General features: G+C 46.7%; 1 protein-coding gene across 1 annotated transcript; it reads left to right on the plus strand.

Moving 5' to 3' along the window:
- The first annotated feature begins 1,608 nt into the window (after positions 1 to 1,608).
- Positions 1,609 to 18,129, plus strand: CYP46A1 (cytochrome P450 family 46 subfamily A member 1). The gene is made up of 15 exons (XM_086613817.1): positions 1,609 to 1,751; positions 6,199 to 6,276; positions 6,538 to 6,619; positions 7,176 to 7,249; positions 9,141 to 9,227; positions 9,911 to 10,049; positions 10,636 to 10,746; positions 11,559 to 11,715; positions 12,046 to 12,108; positions 13,212 to 13,284; positions 13,719 to 13,803; positions 15,689 to 15,799; positions 16,064 to 16,152; positions 17,064 to 17,130; positions 17,968 to 18,129. Exons 1-15 carry the CDS (start codon positions 1,609 to 1,611, stop codon positions 18,127 to 18,129), a joined length of 1,521 nt encoding a protein of 506 aa, XP_086469943.1.
- The last annotated feature ends 336 nt before the right edge of the window (positions 18,130 to 18,465 follow it).

Genomic DNA, 18,465 nt, shown 5'->3' on the forward strand with positions numbered 1-18,465 from the left:
ACATGGTGCCAAGAAATGTCAGAGACCCACAGGCAGCCAAACAGACATGATAAAAGTCCAGGTAATTTGTTATCCTGTCTCCAGCTGGTTGAGTAAAGCTTGTATGGAGAAAGAGTGCATGGAGCCGTCTTGCAAAAGTCTGACAGGCACGTGGTGTTCTGCTTTTCTTTAAATGGCAGCAGGGTCTCCCACTTCTCCTTTCCTTGCCGCAATCAGAGCCATGGGGACAGTGGAGTGTCTGCAGCCCTGCATGCAAGGTGGGCAATCTTCAAAGGGATGGAGTGGGCACAAGATCCAGCAGGCAGAGGCTGCAGCATGGGGAAGGGGACACAATCACTTTCCTTGGCTTCTTTTGTGAGACGATTTATTTATTTAGCCTCCACAACAGCTGCTGCAATTCACAACTTGTTGTGAAAAATCTCTTCCTCTTCTAGACCTGCTACCAGATCACTTTGGTGGGTGCCTCCTTCCTTTTGAATTATACAAAGCAATTATTAATATGTCCCTATTCATCTCCAAACCACTGATGGTTTTCCAGACACCTGTCATAGCCTCTCTTGGTCATGCTTTTTCTAGTTTGGAGGCCTATCTCTTCTGCCTCTATTTCTACACTGCTGCTGAGCTGGGAGGAAGAGTATGTGTGGTATTTGTACACAGCAGGTGTGTTCTAGATTTATGGAGTCCTCTACACACTAATACTGTCAGGCATCTTGTTTTGCTCACTCTCCCATTTCTAATCATTGCCTATGCTCTGCTTGCTTCTTTGGTCTGTACTGAGCATTAAGCTGGCATTTCCTGAGCAGGTGCCACCACTGAATGTGTGTAACTGGATTGGATGTATATACACAGCTTATTTTCCCCCATGCATTACTTTTCATTCACCTGAAATGAATTTCCACTATTTTATGGCTTGGTCCCTTGTGCCCTGCGATCCTTATGCGATTTGTGGCAGTCAGCTTTAGATTGCCTATTTGGAACAAAACTTGCCATCTTTCATTCCCATGCTGGGATGATGAACGCATACGTTGTGTAATATGGGCCTCAAAGCAGACTGCTCTGAAAATCTTCATCTCTCGATTTCTCCAGGCATCAACAGTGTCTTTCCTTTGCGTCTTGTATTTTAAACAGTCAAAAGTCCACTCAGAGCCTCTGCTTTCCTTGTCCTGTGACGGCTTAGCGTGGTTAACAGCCTTATTTAAAACACTTCTGTAAACAAACACATGAATTCCCTGCCCATGGCAGCAGGGGTTGGAAGTAGATGATCTTTGAGGTCCCTTCCAACCCAAACCACTGTAGGCTTCTAAAGTGCAGCGCCCTCCCGGACCGCCTCGCGCACTCGTGCGAAGCACCACCTCCACTCAGGAAAGCACGCATCCACAAATACATCCATCCATCCATCCCCACACAGAGGTAACTCTTGCCAGGCAGTTACCCCGTGTGCGCGGATCTGGATCTGCAGCGGAGCTCCCGTCACTGACAGCCCGCGCCGCGCTGCCGCCGGGCTCTTTAAGTCGGGCCGCCCCGCCCGCAGCCGGGGACTCTCCCGGCCCGCCCCGGCCGCCCGCTGCCCGGGGAGGGGCGGCGCTGGCAGCCGGTAGCCCGCGGGCGATGGAGGCGCTGGGGGCCGCGGGGGGGCTCCTGTTGGGCCTCTCGCTCCTGGCCCTCTCGCTCCTGGCCCTCGGCCTGTACTGCTGCTACGTGCGGTACATGCACGCCAAGTACGACCACATCCCCGGCGCCCCGCGGGAGAGGTAAGCGGCGGGCACGGCCGGGCCGGGGTCAGGAGGCGGGGACCTGCCGCGGGGGTTCGGGTCCGCAGAGCGGTTCCCACCGTCGGCCTGAGCCCCGACGCCCGTTCCCGTGGCTGGACAGGGCGGTGGACCTTGGCCCTGGCCCTGGCCGGCGTCCCTGCCGGGCTGGAGTCGGGATGAAACGTCAGAGCAGACGGCTCCTGGCCCGTTCCAGCAGAGGCACGGGCCGGGGTGTTTATTTTCCCGTCAGGCTGGCTGGGAACAGCGCACATAAGCACCTGCTTCCCGGCGCCATCGGGCATCGCCCGGGATCCACTGCCCCGCTCTGCAGCACAGCCTGGCTGGGCTGGCGTGGGCTGGTGGGTTGGGATGTGCTGACCTACATGTTCTCGGCTGGGTGCTCATGAAACGAGCAGTTCAGAGTCACCCATCTGAGCTGTGCGTTTGCTTATGATGCCAAAGAGGGACCCGACGGGCAGCACCAGCCATGCAGGAGGTGTTCTCTGCGCTGGACAGGCACATCCTGCCATCCTGCACGGCTCCAGGAGGCACATTGGCACTAACTCCACCAGGCACCTGCCCCACTTTCCTTCATGAGCTAGGTGTTTGGTTTCTGCCCCAAAAAGAAATGTCAGAAGTGATAAAGGGCAGTGAGAAGGCTGCCAGCATGGCAGTGGCAGGGCTGTCGCGGGGAGACACTGTTCTTGCAGGAGTGTGTGGGCTTCCCATTCAACTCACCTTTGGGTGCACATGCCCTCTGTAACATGCCACGGGAAGGGACATCACACCAGCAGTCTCCTACACAGTCCTACAGGGACACCAAGCTTGGCTGCCTAACTCCAAGTTTTAGCCTACTTGTGTAATCAGGGTTGAGTGCTAAAAGAGTGTCATACCTGAACCTGCTTGTCCTTAGGTTCATTTTGAGGTGTGAAGTTACACCCTAGAGTAATGGTAACTTGAGGAACCCTGTGGCTGCTTTTCTGTCCCTTCTATAGAGTTTGAGGCGTGTGTTGTGGTTTAACCCCAGCCAGCAACTAAGCCTCACCCAGCTGCTCACTCATTCACCCCCAGTGGAATGAGGGAGAGAATTGGAAGGGTAGAAGTGAGAAAACTCGTGGGTTGAGATAAAGACAGTTTAATAGGTAAAGCAAAACTATGCACGCAGCAAAGCAAAAAAAGGAATTCGTTCACTACTTCCCATGGGCAGGCAGATGTTCAGCCATCTCCAGGAAAGCAGGGCTACATCACGTGTAATGGTTACTTGGGAAGACAAACACCATGTCTCTGAACATAGAATCATAGAATGGTTAGGGTTGGAAGGGACCTTAAAGATCATCTAGTTCCAAACCCCCTGCCATGGACAGAGAAATCCTCCACTACACCAGGCCCGAAGCCTCATCTAACCTGGCCTTGAACACTTCCAGGGATGGGGCATCCACAACTTCTCTGGGCAACCTGTTCCAGTGCCTCACCACCCTCAATGTAAAAAATTTCTTCCTTATATCTCATTGAAATCTCCCCTGTTTCAGTTTAAATCCATTGCCCCTTGTCCTATCACTACACGCCCTTGTAAAAAGTCCCTCTTCAGCTTTCCTGTAGGCCCCCTTTAGGTACTGGAAAGCTGCTATAAGATCACCCCGGAGCCTTCTCTTCTCCAGGCTGAACAGCCCCAACTCTCTCAGCCTGTCATCCCCCCCTTTCTTCTTCCCCCAGCTTTATATGCTGAGCATGATGTCATATGGTATGGAATATCCCTTTGGTCAGTTGGGGTCAGCTGTCCCAGCTGTGTCCCCTCCCAACTTCTTGTGCACCTCCAGCCTACTCACTGGTGGGTTGGTGTGAGAAGCAGAAAAGGCCTTGGCTCTGTGTAGGCACTGCTCAGCAATGACTGAAACATCCCTGTGTTATCAACACTCTTTCCAGCACAAATCCAAAACACAGCCCCACAGTAGTGATTATGAAGAAAATTAACTCTGTGCCAGCCAAAACCAGCACAGCTTGATGTTGGTGATCAGCCTAAGAACCTTCCCAGGAAGGTTTCTAGTACTGGTATGTCTAGGTGGAAGTTTGTATGATGTCATGTGAGCCCACAGTATTTGATAACTTTTCAAAAGTATAAATTCCAGGGACAGTCCAAAACCCCCATTTCAGTACCTGTTGCACAAATACTTCCTCTCCTAAATGTCTAAGGTAGGGAAAATCAAATGCCTTCAGCTCTGGAAAGTCATTTATGAAACAAAACCAAAATGTAAAGCTGGGTGCTGTATGTGGTGATCTCCCCAGTACAAGAAAAACATTGACAAACTGGTGCGAGTCCAGTGAAGGACAGCCAGGATGCCTAAGAGGCTGAGGGCTAGGCTTGCTTTGCGTGGAGAAGTGGCTGCTGAAGGGTGGAGGGAATCCAGTGGCTGTTTTCAGCTACATAATGAGTGGTTATGAGGAGATGGAGCCAAAGTCTCCATGGAGTTGCAGAATGAAGGACAAAGGGCAACGGGCACAGGTCATCTCAAGGGAAAACAAAACAGCTTTGTCATGAGGGTGCTTGGAACGCTGGCACAGGTGACTGAGCAAAGCCCTGAACCATGTACCGTAGCTTGGGTGTTGGCTGGTCTGGAGCAGGGGACTGGACTGGTGGCCTCCAGAGGTCCTTGCCAACCCGATTTACTCTGAAATACGATTCATCCAAATCTAAACACTTCTTGGCTGAGACTGTATCTGGTAGACTGAAGAAGAGCAGCACCAGAAGCAAAGGCTGGCTTGTGTCCAGCTTGCTGCCCACCAGGACCAGCCCCAGGTTGTGGTGAGCAGATCTGCTCCCCAGCCAGCCAGTCCACAGCCTGTATCCCGTTAAGGTGTTATTGTTTCCCAGATGCACGACTTTCCCTCTGCCCTTGGCTTTTTCCCTTTGATAAAAGCTCAAGAAACTCTTATTTTAGGATGAAGTACAACAGGATTGTATCAGAACCTCAGCCTTATCTAAGGTCTTATGGCAGCATGATGATAAGATTATGTTAACGCCTGTGATTTCCTGGGCTGATTTATTTTATCAGAACTAAGACAGCACATCTCTAAAGGAGGCTTGTGCAGGACAGGCTGGAAAAGTGAGTCCTAGTGGCTTTGTGTTGTTTTACTGCATGAATGGCTAACCTGTGAAGAGAGGAGGTCGTGTCTTCGAAGATTTGCTTCATATTAAAGATTTAATAGCAAGAAATGGTCAAAAGGGATTTCTTTGCAAATATGTGTTTTCAGATAATAGTGTCACATAGTTATATACGCCAAACCAAGCCCTTGCTTATATTTTTGTCATGGCATGCAGTAAGTAATTGGGACTTCTCATTAGTGGATGAATGTTTTAGGCCTGTTTTAACACCTGACTTAATTGGGTAGTGATGGGACAGGGGATGAAAAGTATCTCTGAGGATTCATGTGTCACCCAAGAGGAGCTGTGAGTGGGACCTTGCTTCAGGCAATGCAGGCAGAGCGGTTTCCAGAGCTTTAGCTAATGAAGCACTCGTCTGTCATATTTGGGGCTTTCACGTCTTTTTGGAGTCCAGTTACAATGGAGGAGTCAAACAAGGGAAGGATCAAAAGTTTCTGTAGATGTTGGGTAACTTTGTTGAGTGCTTGTTAATTTAAGCGCCTCCTGGTCCCAACAGAAATAAAATAGCCTATTTTTCTCCTATAGCTTGTTTATACTGAAAAGGATGATAGCATGACTGTTTGTCTCAAGCAGAGAACATCCTGAGCGCAGCTTGCTTCATGTAGAGAAGAGCTTGGCCAAATCTTCCATCAGATATATGCAAAGCCGGTGGGAGTTCACCACTTGCAATCAAAGGAAGGAATCGATCTCTAATGTTTTAATATGGCTCTTGTATTTGAAGAGTTCACCTTTTTTATTCATTCATGCAATTTTCATATTAACCAGTGATTATCATTTTAGGTTGTCCTCTTTTTTTCAGCATTTGAGATGATGTGGCTTTAGACAGACTGTTCCTAATTTTAATCAATTTAACTCCATTGAGAGAAATGAAGTTACACTTATTAGGGCTGCGCATACATTAAAGAATATTTAGTGCAAATGTCTGTTGCATGTACAGAAACATAATAGTTGCAGTCAGGATTCAGACAGCTAGGCAAAGAGCAAAGTGGTTTGCTGGGAGTTCCCACCCAGACCCAGACATCTCCAATAATACAGCAGAAAAAAAGACCGTGTCCTGTGTCCCTGCACTGATCTTCCTGGCTGCAGGGGTGCACCAGCCTGACCCTGGTCCCCAGCCTACCCACGCAAGGGCTGTCACTGGCACAGCTAGGTGTTATTTCTGTCTCTCCTTACCAGGAGGAAAACATGAGCAACACTCATGTTGCATCACTGAGCAACAAGGATTGCAATCCATACAAAACTCTGTGTTGGCATCCTCATGACACTCTCAACCTTCATTTTCTGCAGCTTTTTATTTGGACATCTGCCAATCTTATGGAGAATGATGAGGAAAAAGGAGTTTACACATGATCTCTTCCTGCAGTGGTAAGTTTAGATCCATCAGTAACATCGAATGGGAAATCAAGGAACAGAGGCCCTGAATTACATATTTAGCATCATTCAGAAGGTCTCAGTAGAGGAGCTAGAGAGAGAGCATTGATCTTTCTTTTAATGGCTTTATTTGCTGAAGATTGCCGTAGTTCCCAGTACATGCTGCTTTGGTCTTTTGAGATTATTAGGTCTGAACTGTTACATTTGGTGGTTTGTACCATAATTCTCTCTTTTTTTTTCCTTCCCTTCTTGTAGGGCAGAGAAATATGGACCTATTGTACGGCTTAATGCCTTTCACAGAGTCTCAGTAATGATTTTGAGTCCTGAAGGAGTGAAGGTACCGCAAAATAAAGCTGGATTGACAGTGGGGATTGGCCCATCACTCCAGAAAGAGAGAGGTGGTGCCTGATGCTCAGGACAGCACAGTGCAGCCAGTCTGTGCCTGCGGAGAGGGCGGATCTGGCCAGGATAGGAGGATGAGGTGCTCTGCTCTCCGGGCTGTCCTGATTTATTTTCTTCCTTGATTAGTTGAGTTACTTCGTTACCTTTCTTTAAAGAGCAGATACAGCAAGTATCCACCATTTCTGAAAAGCCGACTCTCTGCAAGAGCTTAGTATCTCAAATAAGCGAGGCACAAGGGACTGAATTTCTTCTTCTAAATCTTTGTGATAACCATGGAGTGAGATTTCAGGTCATTGGGCAAAAAGCGCTAGAGGCATGCAAAACAAGCTAGCAGCACGGGAACTGGGGAATCAGGGCGCGCCAAATAATTCATCTAGTCTTCAGACTATTGCTACAGGAGGAAGAGAGTGAACGTGTGAGTGGCTTTTTATGGGATAAAATCTGGGAAACGGATTGCACTCAGTATTCACTGACCTGTAATTTGATTTTAGGAGTTCTTGATGTCACCACAGTACCCAAAGGATCGGCTGGTGTATGGTCGTATCTTCAACATATTTGGCGAGAGGTAGGTGAAACCCATCTGAAGCCATTATGATCTGAAAATAAGTGAAAGTTAAATAATGTCACAGGCATGACGCTTCCTTTGACTCAGACCATTTACCTTAGTGTTAGGATTAATGACTAATTCCAGACATATGTAAGCAACATGTACCTACTAAATTATGTGTCAAGTCAAATGTCTTCCCACTCAGGGAGGAGGTTATGTCAGATTATTTTTACTTTGATGATATCTTTTTTTTTCCCTGTGGATGTTCAGTTTGGCTCAGGATAGTTTACTCAAGACCAGCATCAAACTTCTCACTTAAATTTTAAAGCACTGAATTATTAGAATCATAGAATCATAGAATCATAGAATCATAGAATGGTTTGGGTTGGAAGGGACCTTAAAGATCATATAGTTTCAACCCCCCTGCCATGGGCAGGGAAACCCTCTACTATACCAGGTTGCCCAAAGCCTCATCCAACCTGGCCTTGAACACTTCCAGGGATGGGGCATCCACAACTTCTCTGGGCAACCTGTTCCAGTGCCTCACCACCCTCAGAGTGAAAAGTTTCTTCCTTATATCTAATTGAAATCTCCCCTGTTTCAGTTTAAATCCATTGCCCCTTGTCCTATCACTACACGCCCTTGTAAAAAGTCCCCCCTCCAGCTTTCCTGTAGGCCCCCTTTAAGTACTGGAAGGCTGCCATAAGATCACCCCAGAGCCTTCTCTTCTCCAGGCTGAACAGCCCCAAATCTCTCAGCCTGTCTTCATAGGAAAGGTGCTCCAGCCCTCGGATCATCTTCATAGCCTTCCTCTGGACCCACTCCAGCAGCTCCATGTCCTTCTTGTGTTGGGGACTCCAGAGCTGAATGCAGTATTCCAGGTGGGGTCTCATGAGAGCAGAGTAGAGGGGCAGAATCACCTCCCTTGACGTGCTGGCCACACTTCTTTGGATGCAGCCCAGGATACGGTTGGCTTTCTGGGCTGCCAGCGCACATTGCTGGCTCACGTTGAGCTTCTCATCCACCAGCACTCCCAAGTCCTTTTCCTCAAGGCTGCTCTCAATCCATTCTCTGCCCAGCCTGTGCTTGTGCTTGGGATTGCCCTGACCCACGTGCAGGACCTTGCACTTGGCCTTGTTGAACTTCATGAGCTTCTCACAGGCCCACCTCTCCAGCCTATCAAGGTCCCTCTGGATGGCATCCCTTCCCTCCAGCATGTCCACAACACCACACAGCTTGGTGTCATCTGCAAACTTGCTGAGGGTGCATTCGATCCCACTGTCCATGTCACCAACAAAAATGTTAAATAGCATCGGCCCCAGTACTGACCTCTGAGGAACACCACTTGTCACTGGCCTCCACTTGGACATTGAACTGTTGACCACAACTCTTTGAGTGCGACCGTCCAGCCAATTCCTTATCCACCGAGTGGTCCATCCATCAAAACCATGTCTTTCCAGTTTAGAGACAAGGATGTTGTGTGGGACAGTATCAAATGCTTTGGATAAGTCCAGGTAGACGATGTCAGTTGCTCTTCCCTTATCCATCAATTACTTAATGCATAGGAATTTCCAGCTCCTATGATCAGTTAAAAAAAAGAGGATTTTTCTCTGTTAGCCTGAAGCTTTTAAAAATATAATAATCCAGTTGTTATATTAATTATTTGCATAACAGCTGAAATGAACCAGCATCTTACTGGACTCAACGGTCCACACCTACCAGGCAAAACATATCTGCAGTTCAGTCGTTGTCCACAGTGATGCAACGACTGTATACTCAAAGCAGCACGGTACTCCCTGCACACAGGAAAAGTACAGGGAAATGTGGAAGAGTTGTGTTTGTGACTACACAGGGTTCAGCTGGCTCCCTGGCTGAAAACTGTTCTTTTCTGTGTTTTCCTAAATGCTAGGTTTCTAGGGAATGGCTTGGTAGCTGTTTGCAACCATGAGCATTGGCACAAGCAGCGGAAGATAATGGATCCAGCTTTCAGCCGAACGTAAGGCAAATATCTCTGGGATGATCTAGCTGCTATTTCTACTGTATTTTCATGATTCTCCCTGTCATTGATCCATTATTTGATATTTAGAAAGAGAAAAAACCCATTTAGTGCCAAAATCGTGTTTTACTTCCAATGCGCCATGTCCATGACAAGTATAATCTGACCAAACTTCCTATGGGGAGTGACACCCATAGTGAGCTCTGCGATGGCAGAAAGGTCCCAGGGTTGCATATCCAGGAGCATGGTGATGGCTGCCTTATCCTGTCAGAAAACAGACGTCAGGGATTTGAAGTGGGCAAGCCTCATCAGTCACTTGCCAGAGTGATTCCCTATGGGAGATACGGTGTGGTTGATGAGTACCAGGTTGGTCTGGTTTGCTTGTGTGTGCTTCGATACGTTGCATCCAGGGTCTGAAGATAAAGTCTATTTGTCTGGACATGCACAAGCCAAAACCCTTTGCTGTGACAGCCATTGTTTACATGGCAGGATGGAATAGGGCTGCTGTAAGGAGAATTTAGCTCATTTTAGCTGTTTGCTTTTTAAAGTATTAAGGCAAATTTGTTATAAATTAAAAAACAAAAATCCTTTACAATTTTCAATGGCAAATAATGAAGATAATTTTGCCTGAGCAAAGATGTCCTCTCCAGAGCCCCCATCACTCATTTTTATTAATTGTTCAGCTACCTGATTGGTCTGATGGAAACTTTTAATGAGAAAGCAGAGGAGCTGATGGAGAAGCTAGAGGAAAAGGCAGATGGAAAAAAAGAGTTTAGCATGCTGACGATGATGAACCGGGTGACTATGGATATCATTGCAAAGGTACCAGCTGTGCACTTTCTTGTTTCCTCTGTGACTGGCAGGAAGGAATGGAAGTAATGGGGATCAGCAGCAGGAGGGGATTAGGAGCTGGAGCCAGGGAACAAGACCTCTACCCAGCAGTGCCAGAAGAGCTGAAGGACTAATGGTGCCACTTCCATTTGGGCTGAACCATAGCAAGGAACAGTTAGGGAAGGGGCTGCAGGATGGGAACCTTTTGCAAAAGCCCTTACGGGCTCATGCCTCCCACCTCTCCATGCCAAAAGGGGCACACCAGTGCTCGTTCATGTGTGGATGTTGTATTATTACCATTATATGTCAGCATGAAGTCTGCCTTATGCTGGCTTTTCCCTTCTCTATGCAAAACAGTTTGGAATGAATGGAGAATAGTAGTAAATTAATAATCTCCCCAAATAAGGAGGAAGCATAATGTAGATATTACCCTTCCCTTGCAGCCTCCTGCAAGGCAGGTTGTAGCCTGAGGTAATTTTAAGGGAAAAGGCGGTGGCGTGAGGCTGTCCTGCTCTTTCAGCCCAGCTCCAGGGAGCCAGCAGGATGCAGAGTTGCCTTTTTACCTCTCGCTCCTCAGGTAGCCTTTGGCTTGGAATTAAATGCACTGAGTGATGACCAGACGCCTTTCCCTCACGCTGTGACCATGGTTTTGGAGGGAATGAGCAAGATGCGCATCCCCCTCATGCAGGTCTGTACACTCCTCACTTCAGTCTTCTCACCTCCAGCTGCAGCCCTGGGCCAGAGCTGTTCAAGGTCCCTGTATGATGGGGAAAGGGTCATCAGTAGCTCTTTCCCTCTGATATGCGTTGAGATAAAATTCATTAGTGCTTTAAAACACTCGCAAAATTAACATTAGCATTTAATGCTTCCTTTCTTTCTGCTTTCTCTTCCCCGCCCCCCCCCCCCCGTCCCCTCCCCCCCCCGTCCCTCGCATGTGTCTTCTCACATGGTTTTATGCTTTCACACCTGTCACTGCAAAAATTGAGGGTTTTGCCATTTGTCCAAGAAGGATGGCAGCCTTCACTCTAGGCAGAAAAAATTTGAACTTTCTTGCCATGTAAAATTAAACTTCTGACCAAAATTCATATACTAGGAAATTATGCATGTAATCTGAAATGTTTAAGTGAAAAGTCATTCCATAGTTTCTCATGAAAGCTGTAGTTCAGGCTTTTAGGGCTCCTGTTTTCCTTTTTGGGCCCAGAGGTGAGATTCTGTATCACATGCTGCAGTTTCTCTCTGTGGAGAGGTGAGGAATTTTGCTCACAGCGCTCAAAACATCAGCTCTGACAAGGCAGGACATCAGCATGCCCAGATTGGAATATTTCTCATTTCAGCCCAAACCCTTCACCTTGGGGATGTTCCCTTTGTTCTATGGAAAGCAGATGTTTTTGTGACAAATGCCATTTAGCAGAAAACAAGGTGCTCACTTGAAAAATAACACCTGGCAATACTTTTTTACCAGCAAAAGGAATAAAATGACTAAAGAAATTCTGTATTCAGTACATGCCAGGGAATCAGAAGCTGGTAAAGGAGGTCAAGGAGAGTGTGAGGCTGCTGCGGCGTGTGGGGAAGGAATGCATTGACCAGAGGAGAGAGGCCATCCAGAACGGGAAGGAAGCCACACTGGATATTCTTACGCAGATACTGAAAGGAGATGGTAAGGGACACGTTCCTTTTGGAGTTAAATTGTCTGTGGCATGTTTTGCCATGAGATCTGGGGAGGCTTATTTTGGAGATCTGAACTTTGATCCTCTGATGTCTTCAGGAGGGTTTTTTCACACTGAAGATAATGAGAGTTGCTTTGAAAGCTCCCTGTTTCTTTGCGTTGGATCAAATATTGGTCGCAAATCACCGCTGAGTTGCCCACCCAGCATCCCCTCCCGATGCCACCTCAGCCAAATGTGCAAGACAGGGCACAGCATTCTGATCGTTCCAGCTGAGCCACAAAGGTGTTTTCTAATCTCATTTGCTTTTCTCTCTTTGACAGCTCTGGAGGAAACTAGAGATGATGAAAACATTCTGGATAACTTCATCACTTTCTTTGTTGCAGGTTGGTAGCTATTTTAATGCTTGGATATGTCGTGTGGGAAACTACTCATTCTTGGGCTGTCTACAGGATTGTGATTAATGTCCTTGCTCACTCCATGTGATGCTGCTGGAACCAGGAGTCCCTTGGTTGGAAGACAGCAGTAGTACACTGGTGTAGGATCAGCTGGGCGAGGTCTAAAGAGAGCTCTTGGTTTTCTCATAGGCAGGTGATATGTTATCCTCCTTCAGTCGTATCAACACAGCAAATAATGCCAGGCCAGTGGTTTCCAGCCTGCGGTGCAGAAGGCAGCACTGCCCGCTAGAGTGCAAGGCTGTTCCTCACGGACTTCTGGCCCGTCCTCCCAGATCCTGCTAAACCCCACTGAAAGCATCTTTAACATATTCTACATGTCTTCGCGTAACCTCACCCACACAATTAAACGCCATTCTTGCCTTAAGAGTGTCAGCCGCTGGTAGGAGAAGGCACTGTCAAGCCCATCAGAAAAATCAGGGGCCAAGATGGTATGTGAGGTAAACAACATAGAAAGATCAATCTTACAAGTCAGTAGGATTTGGATTCCTAAGAAGGTGAGGTCAAAACACTGTTCTTTCAGTTATTTGCAATTGTTATTGCAACAAATACACCTTTGCGTGTAATGCTTCAAAGTAATTCGTACACCTATCCATGGAAAAATGAAAACAATCCAGAAAAAGAAGCCATTTCAAAGAAAGATAGTTAGAAGCTCTGTTTTCCCTCAAAACCAGTAAATCCTTGCTTCTCGGCAGGACCATGTGTCTGATAATATGACAAGGGAAATACTGAACCTCACTGACCTCCTGTTAGGGAGCTCATAACCGGTGGGTGCTGCATGCAGCCACGGCAGCTTAGAGTTGAGCAAGACAGCTCGTATCTTTACCAGGTGTGTCTTGTTCTCGTCATTCTTGAAAGCTCCTCATATAGAATTCATATCCCTTTTAGTGTTTCCTTTAATTTTTAGCATACTCAAAATTAAACGTTCAGGCCCTGACGTTTAACGTTTCCTGTTCACAGTGACACTTGTAGACCATCTTTGTATCGTGTTTTTATTTCATACTGACCTTTAAACCAATTTTTTGCGTCGTTAGGTCATGAAACCACTGCCAATCAGTTGTCATTCACAGTGATGGCGCTGGCTCAGCATCCTGAAATACTGGAAAGGTACGTGCGCTCCAGTTTGCAAACCCAGCTTGCTTTTAATTTCAAAGCGAACTTAATTATAAGGATTATTAAAAAGCTAGGATCAATTCCCAATAAATTCTAGCCTGCCTTCCAAAATAAAGTTTCATAGTCCCAGTGTATTTAATATTCTAAAAAAGCTTGAGACGAATTTCAATTCCATCTATGTAGTTTTTTTTCAAAGCCTTTATACAAATCTGGTCCTGAGTCCCGCCTGATTCGGCCGCGCTGTATGCACATTGCTCCGTCCTGATACGAGGCACAAGTTGAGGCAGGCTGGCTGGGAATCAGTAGGCATTGTGCCTGAGGACGGGAGTCAAAGTCCAGCTCAGTGTCTGGAAAGTAAAAGATGTGGTTTGTCAACTTGCCTAGCAAGAAATGGCGTCTGCAACTAACATTTTTTAATTTAACCTCAGGCTTCAGGCCGAAGTGGATGAAGTTCTTGGTGCCAAGAGACACATCGACTATGAGGATCTTGGCAAACTCACGTACTTATCGCAGGTACTGTAGGAGTCAGGTAAAATACCAGTCAGGGCTGTTTGGTAGCACTCCTGCTGTCTCATGGGACTGCCAAAAGAAGCCCCACACTTTTAAGATTTTAAGAGCTACGCCAATATTTGATCCTGACAGTGTTTGTCCCCAGAGAGTCAGCAGGCAGGTACCGTTGAGCTGTTTGCAGCAGCCCAGCCCCAGTTGGGAAGGATGCTGCTTGAATTTCTTTCCAAAATCCCATGATTCCTTCACTGCTTGCTTTAATTATTACCAAGCTGGGAGCTAGAACAGAGTTGCTTAATTTCTGCCTCTTTAAGATGAAACCATAGCTGTATTTTAAGAAGGGTTTGCAACTTCAAGTCCAACTTGTGCATGAGTCCCAGGCACTTCCCAAACTCACAACTCTATTTTTGTTGATTATTGTTCAAGCATTTCCAGCGATGATCTCATTAGGCACCATAAACTCAGTGAGATTTGAGGACATCCAAAAATAATAGCTATTTTTTGCAATTTCAGTTGTTCATTATTCAGTCTTGAAACTCTCTTCTGTCACTCTGGGGGTGACAGAGGGGTGTGGGGGGGAAAGTTTGGTCCTCCAAGAGGTCTTGTGTATAGAAATGCTGGTTGGTAATGAACTGCAGAGCCAGGGCTTGGCTACTCGCCAGCATTTGTGTTGCATATCCTTTTTTACAAGATGAAGGACACCAGTAGCCCTCAGGAGAGGCTGAATCACAGTCCTGGCAGCTATTCTCCCTGCTTTAAATTCCCTGTGATTTTAGTAATCTGCCATGATTGTTCTTCTCTTAAACTGCCCTGTCGAGGTGGGTGATGGTGTTTTACCATTTGCCGTATCCCATCTCACAAATCACTGTGCTTTGACAGTGGATAGCTTTCAAAGGTGTATTTCTAATAAGGAAAAGGCATCTCGGTGTGATTACAGGATCAGCAGGTTTCCTCTGGCTTCTCCAAACACCATCACAATTATACCACTCCAATTAGGACGAGGTATCTAAGCCTTTCAGTTTTGAGGGAGATCGCATGAAAGCCTCTCAAAGCAGATCGTTTATTTAACAGCAAAAACTTGGATCTGTACAACCAAAATTACAGTCACCCTTGGTCAGAGCCAGTCCATCACTGGAATATGAGACCATGGGACTCCTCTCCTGTCGCTCATGCAATTCTGAATCCTTTTGTCCATGCTGCTTTTTCATTAATCCACTTGTGCATACACACCGTTAATTGCGTTTGCAGTGCGATGCTAATGTGCGCTGTTAATGAGGTTTCACTTTGATGAAATAAGCCATTCTTACAGCTCACTGCCACCAAAAGAAATGGTCCCATTCTGTTTTTTTTTTCTCTCACTGTTCCCTATTCATTCTCCTTTGCCAGGTTGTTTTTTGTCATTTTGGTGCTCTGACCTGGCTCAGCTTCCTGAGCAGAAGCAAGACAAAGGCAGGAGTGGGAGTGCAGTGCTGGGAGTGGGAAGGAGACGGGAGCAACCACCCATCCCTGTGGCAGCCGGCAGCAAGAACAGCTCATCAGGGGCCTGAGACTTCACTCTTAGATATTTCCCTTAGATATTCCCCTTGAATTTGCTTCCCAGTAATTCTTCACTTAGGTTGTTGACCTGACTTGAGATGTTAGATATATTCAGTGTATGATTTTTTTCTTTTTTTTCTCCGTATCTTACCAGTTGTGAGAATGACCAGGCCTGGAGGAGCTGACTTAGCCATATATTTTGCCCACAGGTGTCCAAGGCAGATAGATACAGCAGCATCTATTCCATACGTCAAAAGCTCCCATTTAGGCAAAGCAAAAGGCCGTAGGGAGGTAATCAATTTTATTTCCTACACTGTATTAACTAACTGACCTTTTATGCTTTTTGCTGATGCAGGTTTTGAAGGAGTCACTGCGGCTGTACCCGCCCGTCCCGGGGACAGTACGCAGGATAGAGAAGGAGCACGTCATTGATGGCATCAGAATTCCTGCAGACACGATGCTCATTGTGAGTCCCATCCACCAGCAACGGCTTTTAACTGCTGCAGTTGATCCAAACATAATGGATCTGTGTATCAGAGGGCCAAAGTCCTCCTCGACCATATTTCTACTGGCCTCTCTGAAACTTTGGCCAAAACTGGCGTATTAATTGAGATTCTGGATCATTTTTGCCTGACGAGTGGAAGGCAGTTATGGTTTTGTACCTGTGGCAGCAAAGAGGCATTTTCAGTTTGCTGCTCCTGACTAATGCAAATAAACTTTTTCTTGACAGTTCAGCACTTACATAATGGGAAGGATGGAAAGGTATTTCAAGGATCCACTCACTTTCAATCCAGACCGATTTAGCAAAGATGCACCTAAGTGAGTTTCTTTTTACTCTCAGGTTATTAAATATGTAATAAGGTACCATTACAGGAAGAGATTTCAAGGGGAAGAAAGTAGAATAAAACTATTTTTCCATTCCAGTTTGAGTAACTCTGCAGCCTTATCCAAATGCAAATAGGGAGCAATAATGCGCAGCTACTGTTCAGAAGATCTTTACCCCACACGATACCTTACAAAAAAACCCAAGTACTAATGTTATTTAATGTTTATATTGAGATAAAAACCCCAAGGTTTAGGCCGAAACCTATTGATTGAATATTTGCCTTAATGCAATACAGACATTCACTGCGTGGCAGCCCTGGCCCCAGGATGCCTGAAGTGTCTCCACATTAGGGAGGGGACAAGGGGCTGAGAGACAGAAGATGCTGTTCAGCCACATGGGCAGGCAGCCTAAGCCTAATGAGCGGGCGGGAGAGCAAGAGGAGGGACCGGTGACCTAAACAGATGGTGCTGATCCCTGCATCTAACTACATGACTCAGGGGTTTTAACTTCAGCCTAGAGTTAGTCTGGTCTCCTGCACCAAACGCCCTCTTGCTCCCATGGTTCAGAACTGTCCAAAGGAGCAATAATTGGGTGGATCGTTGCGTCCCTGTGATGGGCTGGAGAGCATTTAGAGTATGCTTGACGTTCAGCTTTGAAATAAGGTTTGCATGCATCAGAACAGCTCTGGGAGCTGAGCCATATAGTAACCGGAGATGATGAAGAAACTCGCTGCAGAGCTGTATTGCTGCTCTGAAGCAAAAAAATGTTAATTTGGAGATTGTCTTAACAAGTCAGCTAGGTGAAGTGTTGTTTAGACTATTTCCTTGCTGCTGAGATGAAATGTGTGCTTGTTTCTTTACAACCAAGCTGTCAGAATGACAGATTTGAACATTTTTCTTTGCAGGCCATATTACTGCTACTTTCCATTCTCTCTGGGACCCCGATCCTGCATTGGGCAGGTGTTTGCCCAGGTAAGCAGAGGCCTGGAATGATGCTTCGTAGTGAGCACTGGGCCAGCTCAGGGTGTGCTGGCCATGGCTGGTGGGGGAGGACCAAAGGCTACACTGATGGTGCCCACGACAGAGCCTGTCTTTCAAACACTGTCATGTGAGCAGATATACATATACCATACTGGTCTCTTGTCACTCATGCCCGCACACAGCCAAGGTGCTTGCAGGGAAGGGGGCAGCAGGCTGCTCTCCCTCTGAGCTGTCCTGCGTCATCCTGCTTGAATCCAAGCCCCTTGATGGGAATCGCAGTCAACATACCTTTCCCCGCCGAGGTCAGACACGCAGGTGGTGTGCAGGGGCTCTTGGGGACCATCCTGTGGCTGCAGCTGGCAGAGTCAAGGCAGGGAAAACATCAGCTGGCAGAAGGGCACAAGCCAGGACAGGCACTGAGAAGGTGAGGATGGGAGGAACAATCTAATGAAGTATGTGATTACCTGAGCACAGCAAAGAGCATTTCAGAAGGACAGTAGGAGGCCAGCTCTTCAGGTCTGTGCTGTTGAGTTCACCTAAGCACCAGTGCTCAAAATCTTCAGGCTAAAGTGCTCAGTTTTACCTCTGATTTCCGTAACGGGGTTAACATAGGGACAGATATTTGTGCCTGTCGGTTGTCTTCAAATCCAGGAAGCCCCAGGTAATTCTGTTCTTCCTGCCCAATCTCAGTCATCTCCATTAAGAGTAACATTTAAGTTTTAAATCTCTATATTGACAAAGCAGCATGATGTAAAGCACTGACTTTAAGTAGCTGCAGTCTAAGCTGTATTTGCTGTCACTGATGATAAGTTTCCTTTTTCCAAACAGATGGAGGCAAAAGTAGTGATGGCAAAACTGCTGCAGAGGTTTGAATTCCAGCTGGTACCAGGGCAGAGTTTTAAACTTGTGGATGCTGGAACCTTCAGGCCACTAGATGGAGTGATGTGTAAATTAAAGCCACGGAGCCCTGCAAGAGGCTGCCAGGCATGACTGCTCTGGGAGGGCAGCGTGACGTCAGAGTGGTAGTGTTTCTTCTAATTTTGAAGATCTTCACACTTATCAAAGGTTAGATTTTGCAGGCCCCTTTAGAGGATTACTAGACTGAAATATTTCCTAACTATTCTCATCATTTACTGAAGAAAACCTTAGAAAAGTCACTCTAGATATGTTTGAGGATCTTTGATCTGGAAGCGTACCTGGAATTGCAATCTGTTATTTTCCTGGGCGTCTGTTTGGTTCTGATCAGGCTTGGAAAAGAACATCCTTTTACTGGAGAGTATCCCTGGAGCTCCTCACAAGCCTACACTCAAATCCCAGCTGATAGTT

The sequence above is a fragment of the Tauraco erythrolophus genome, chromosome 6 (genome assembly GCF_009769465.1).
Source record: "Tauraco erythrolophus isolate bTauEry1 chromosome 6, bTauEry1.pri, whole genome shotgun sequence".
In the NCBI taxonomy this organism is placed as follows: domain Eukaryota; kingdom Metazoa; phylum Chordata; class Aves; order Musophagiformes; family Musophagidae; genus Tauraco; species Tauraco erythrolophus.

Excerpts from the sequence above, each read along its gene's own strand:
- CYP46A1 (XM_086613817.1), top strand. The coding sequence starts at position 1,609 with ATGGAGGCGCTGGGGGCCGCGGGGGGGCTCCTGTTGGGCCTCTCGCTC. Across the intron at positions 11,716-12,045 it reads GCAGATACTGAAAGGAGATG|CTCTGGAGGAAACTAGAGAT; the intron begins GTAAGGGACACG and ends TCTCTTTGACAG. Across the intron at positions 16,153-17,063 it reads TTTAGCAAAGATGCACCTAA|GCCATATTACTGCTACTTTC; the intron begins GTGAGTTTCTTT and ends TTTTCTTTGCAG.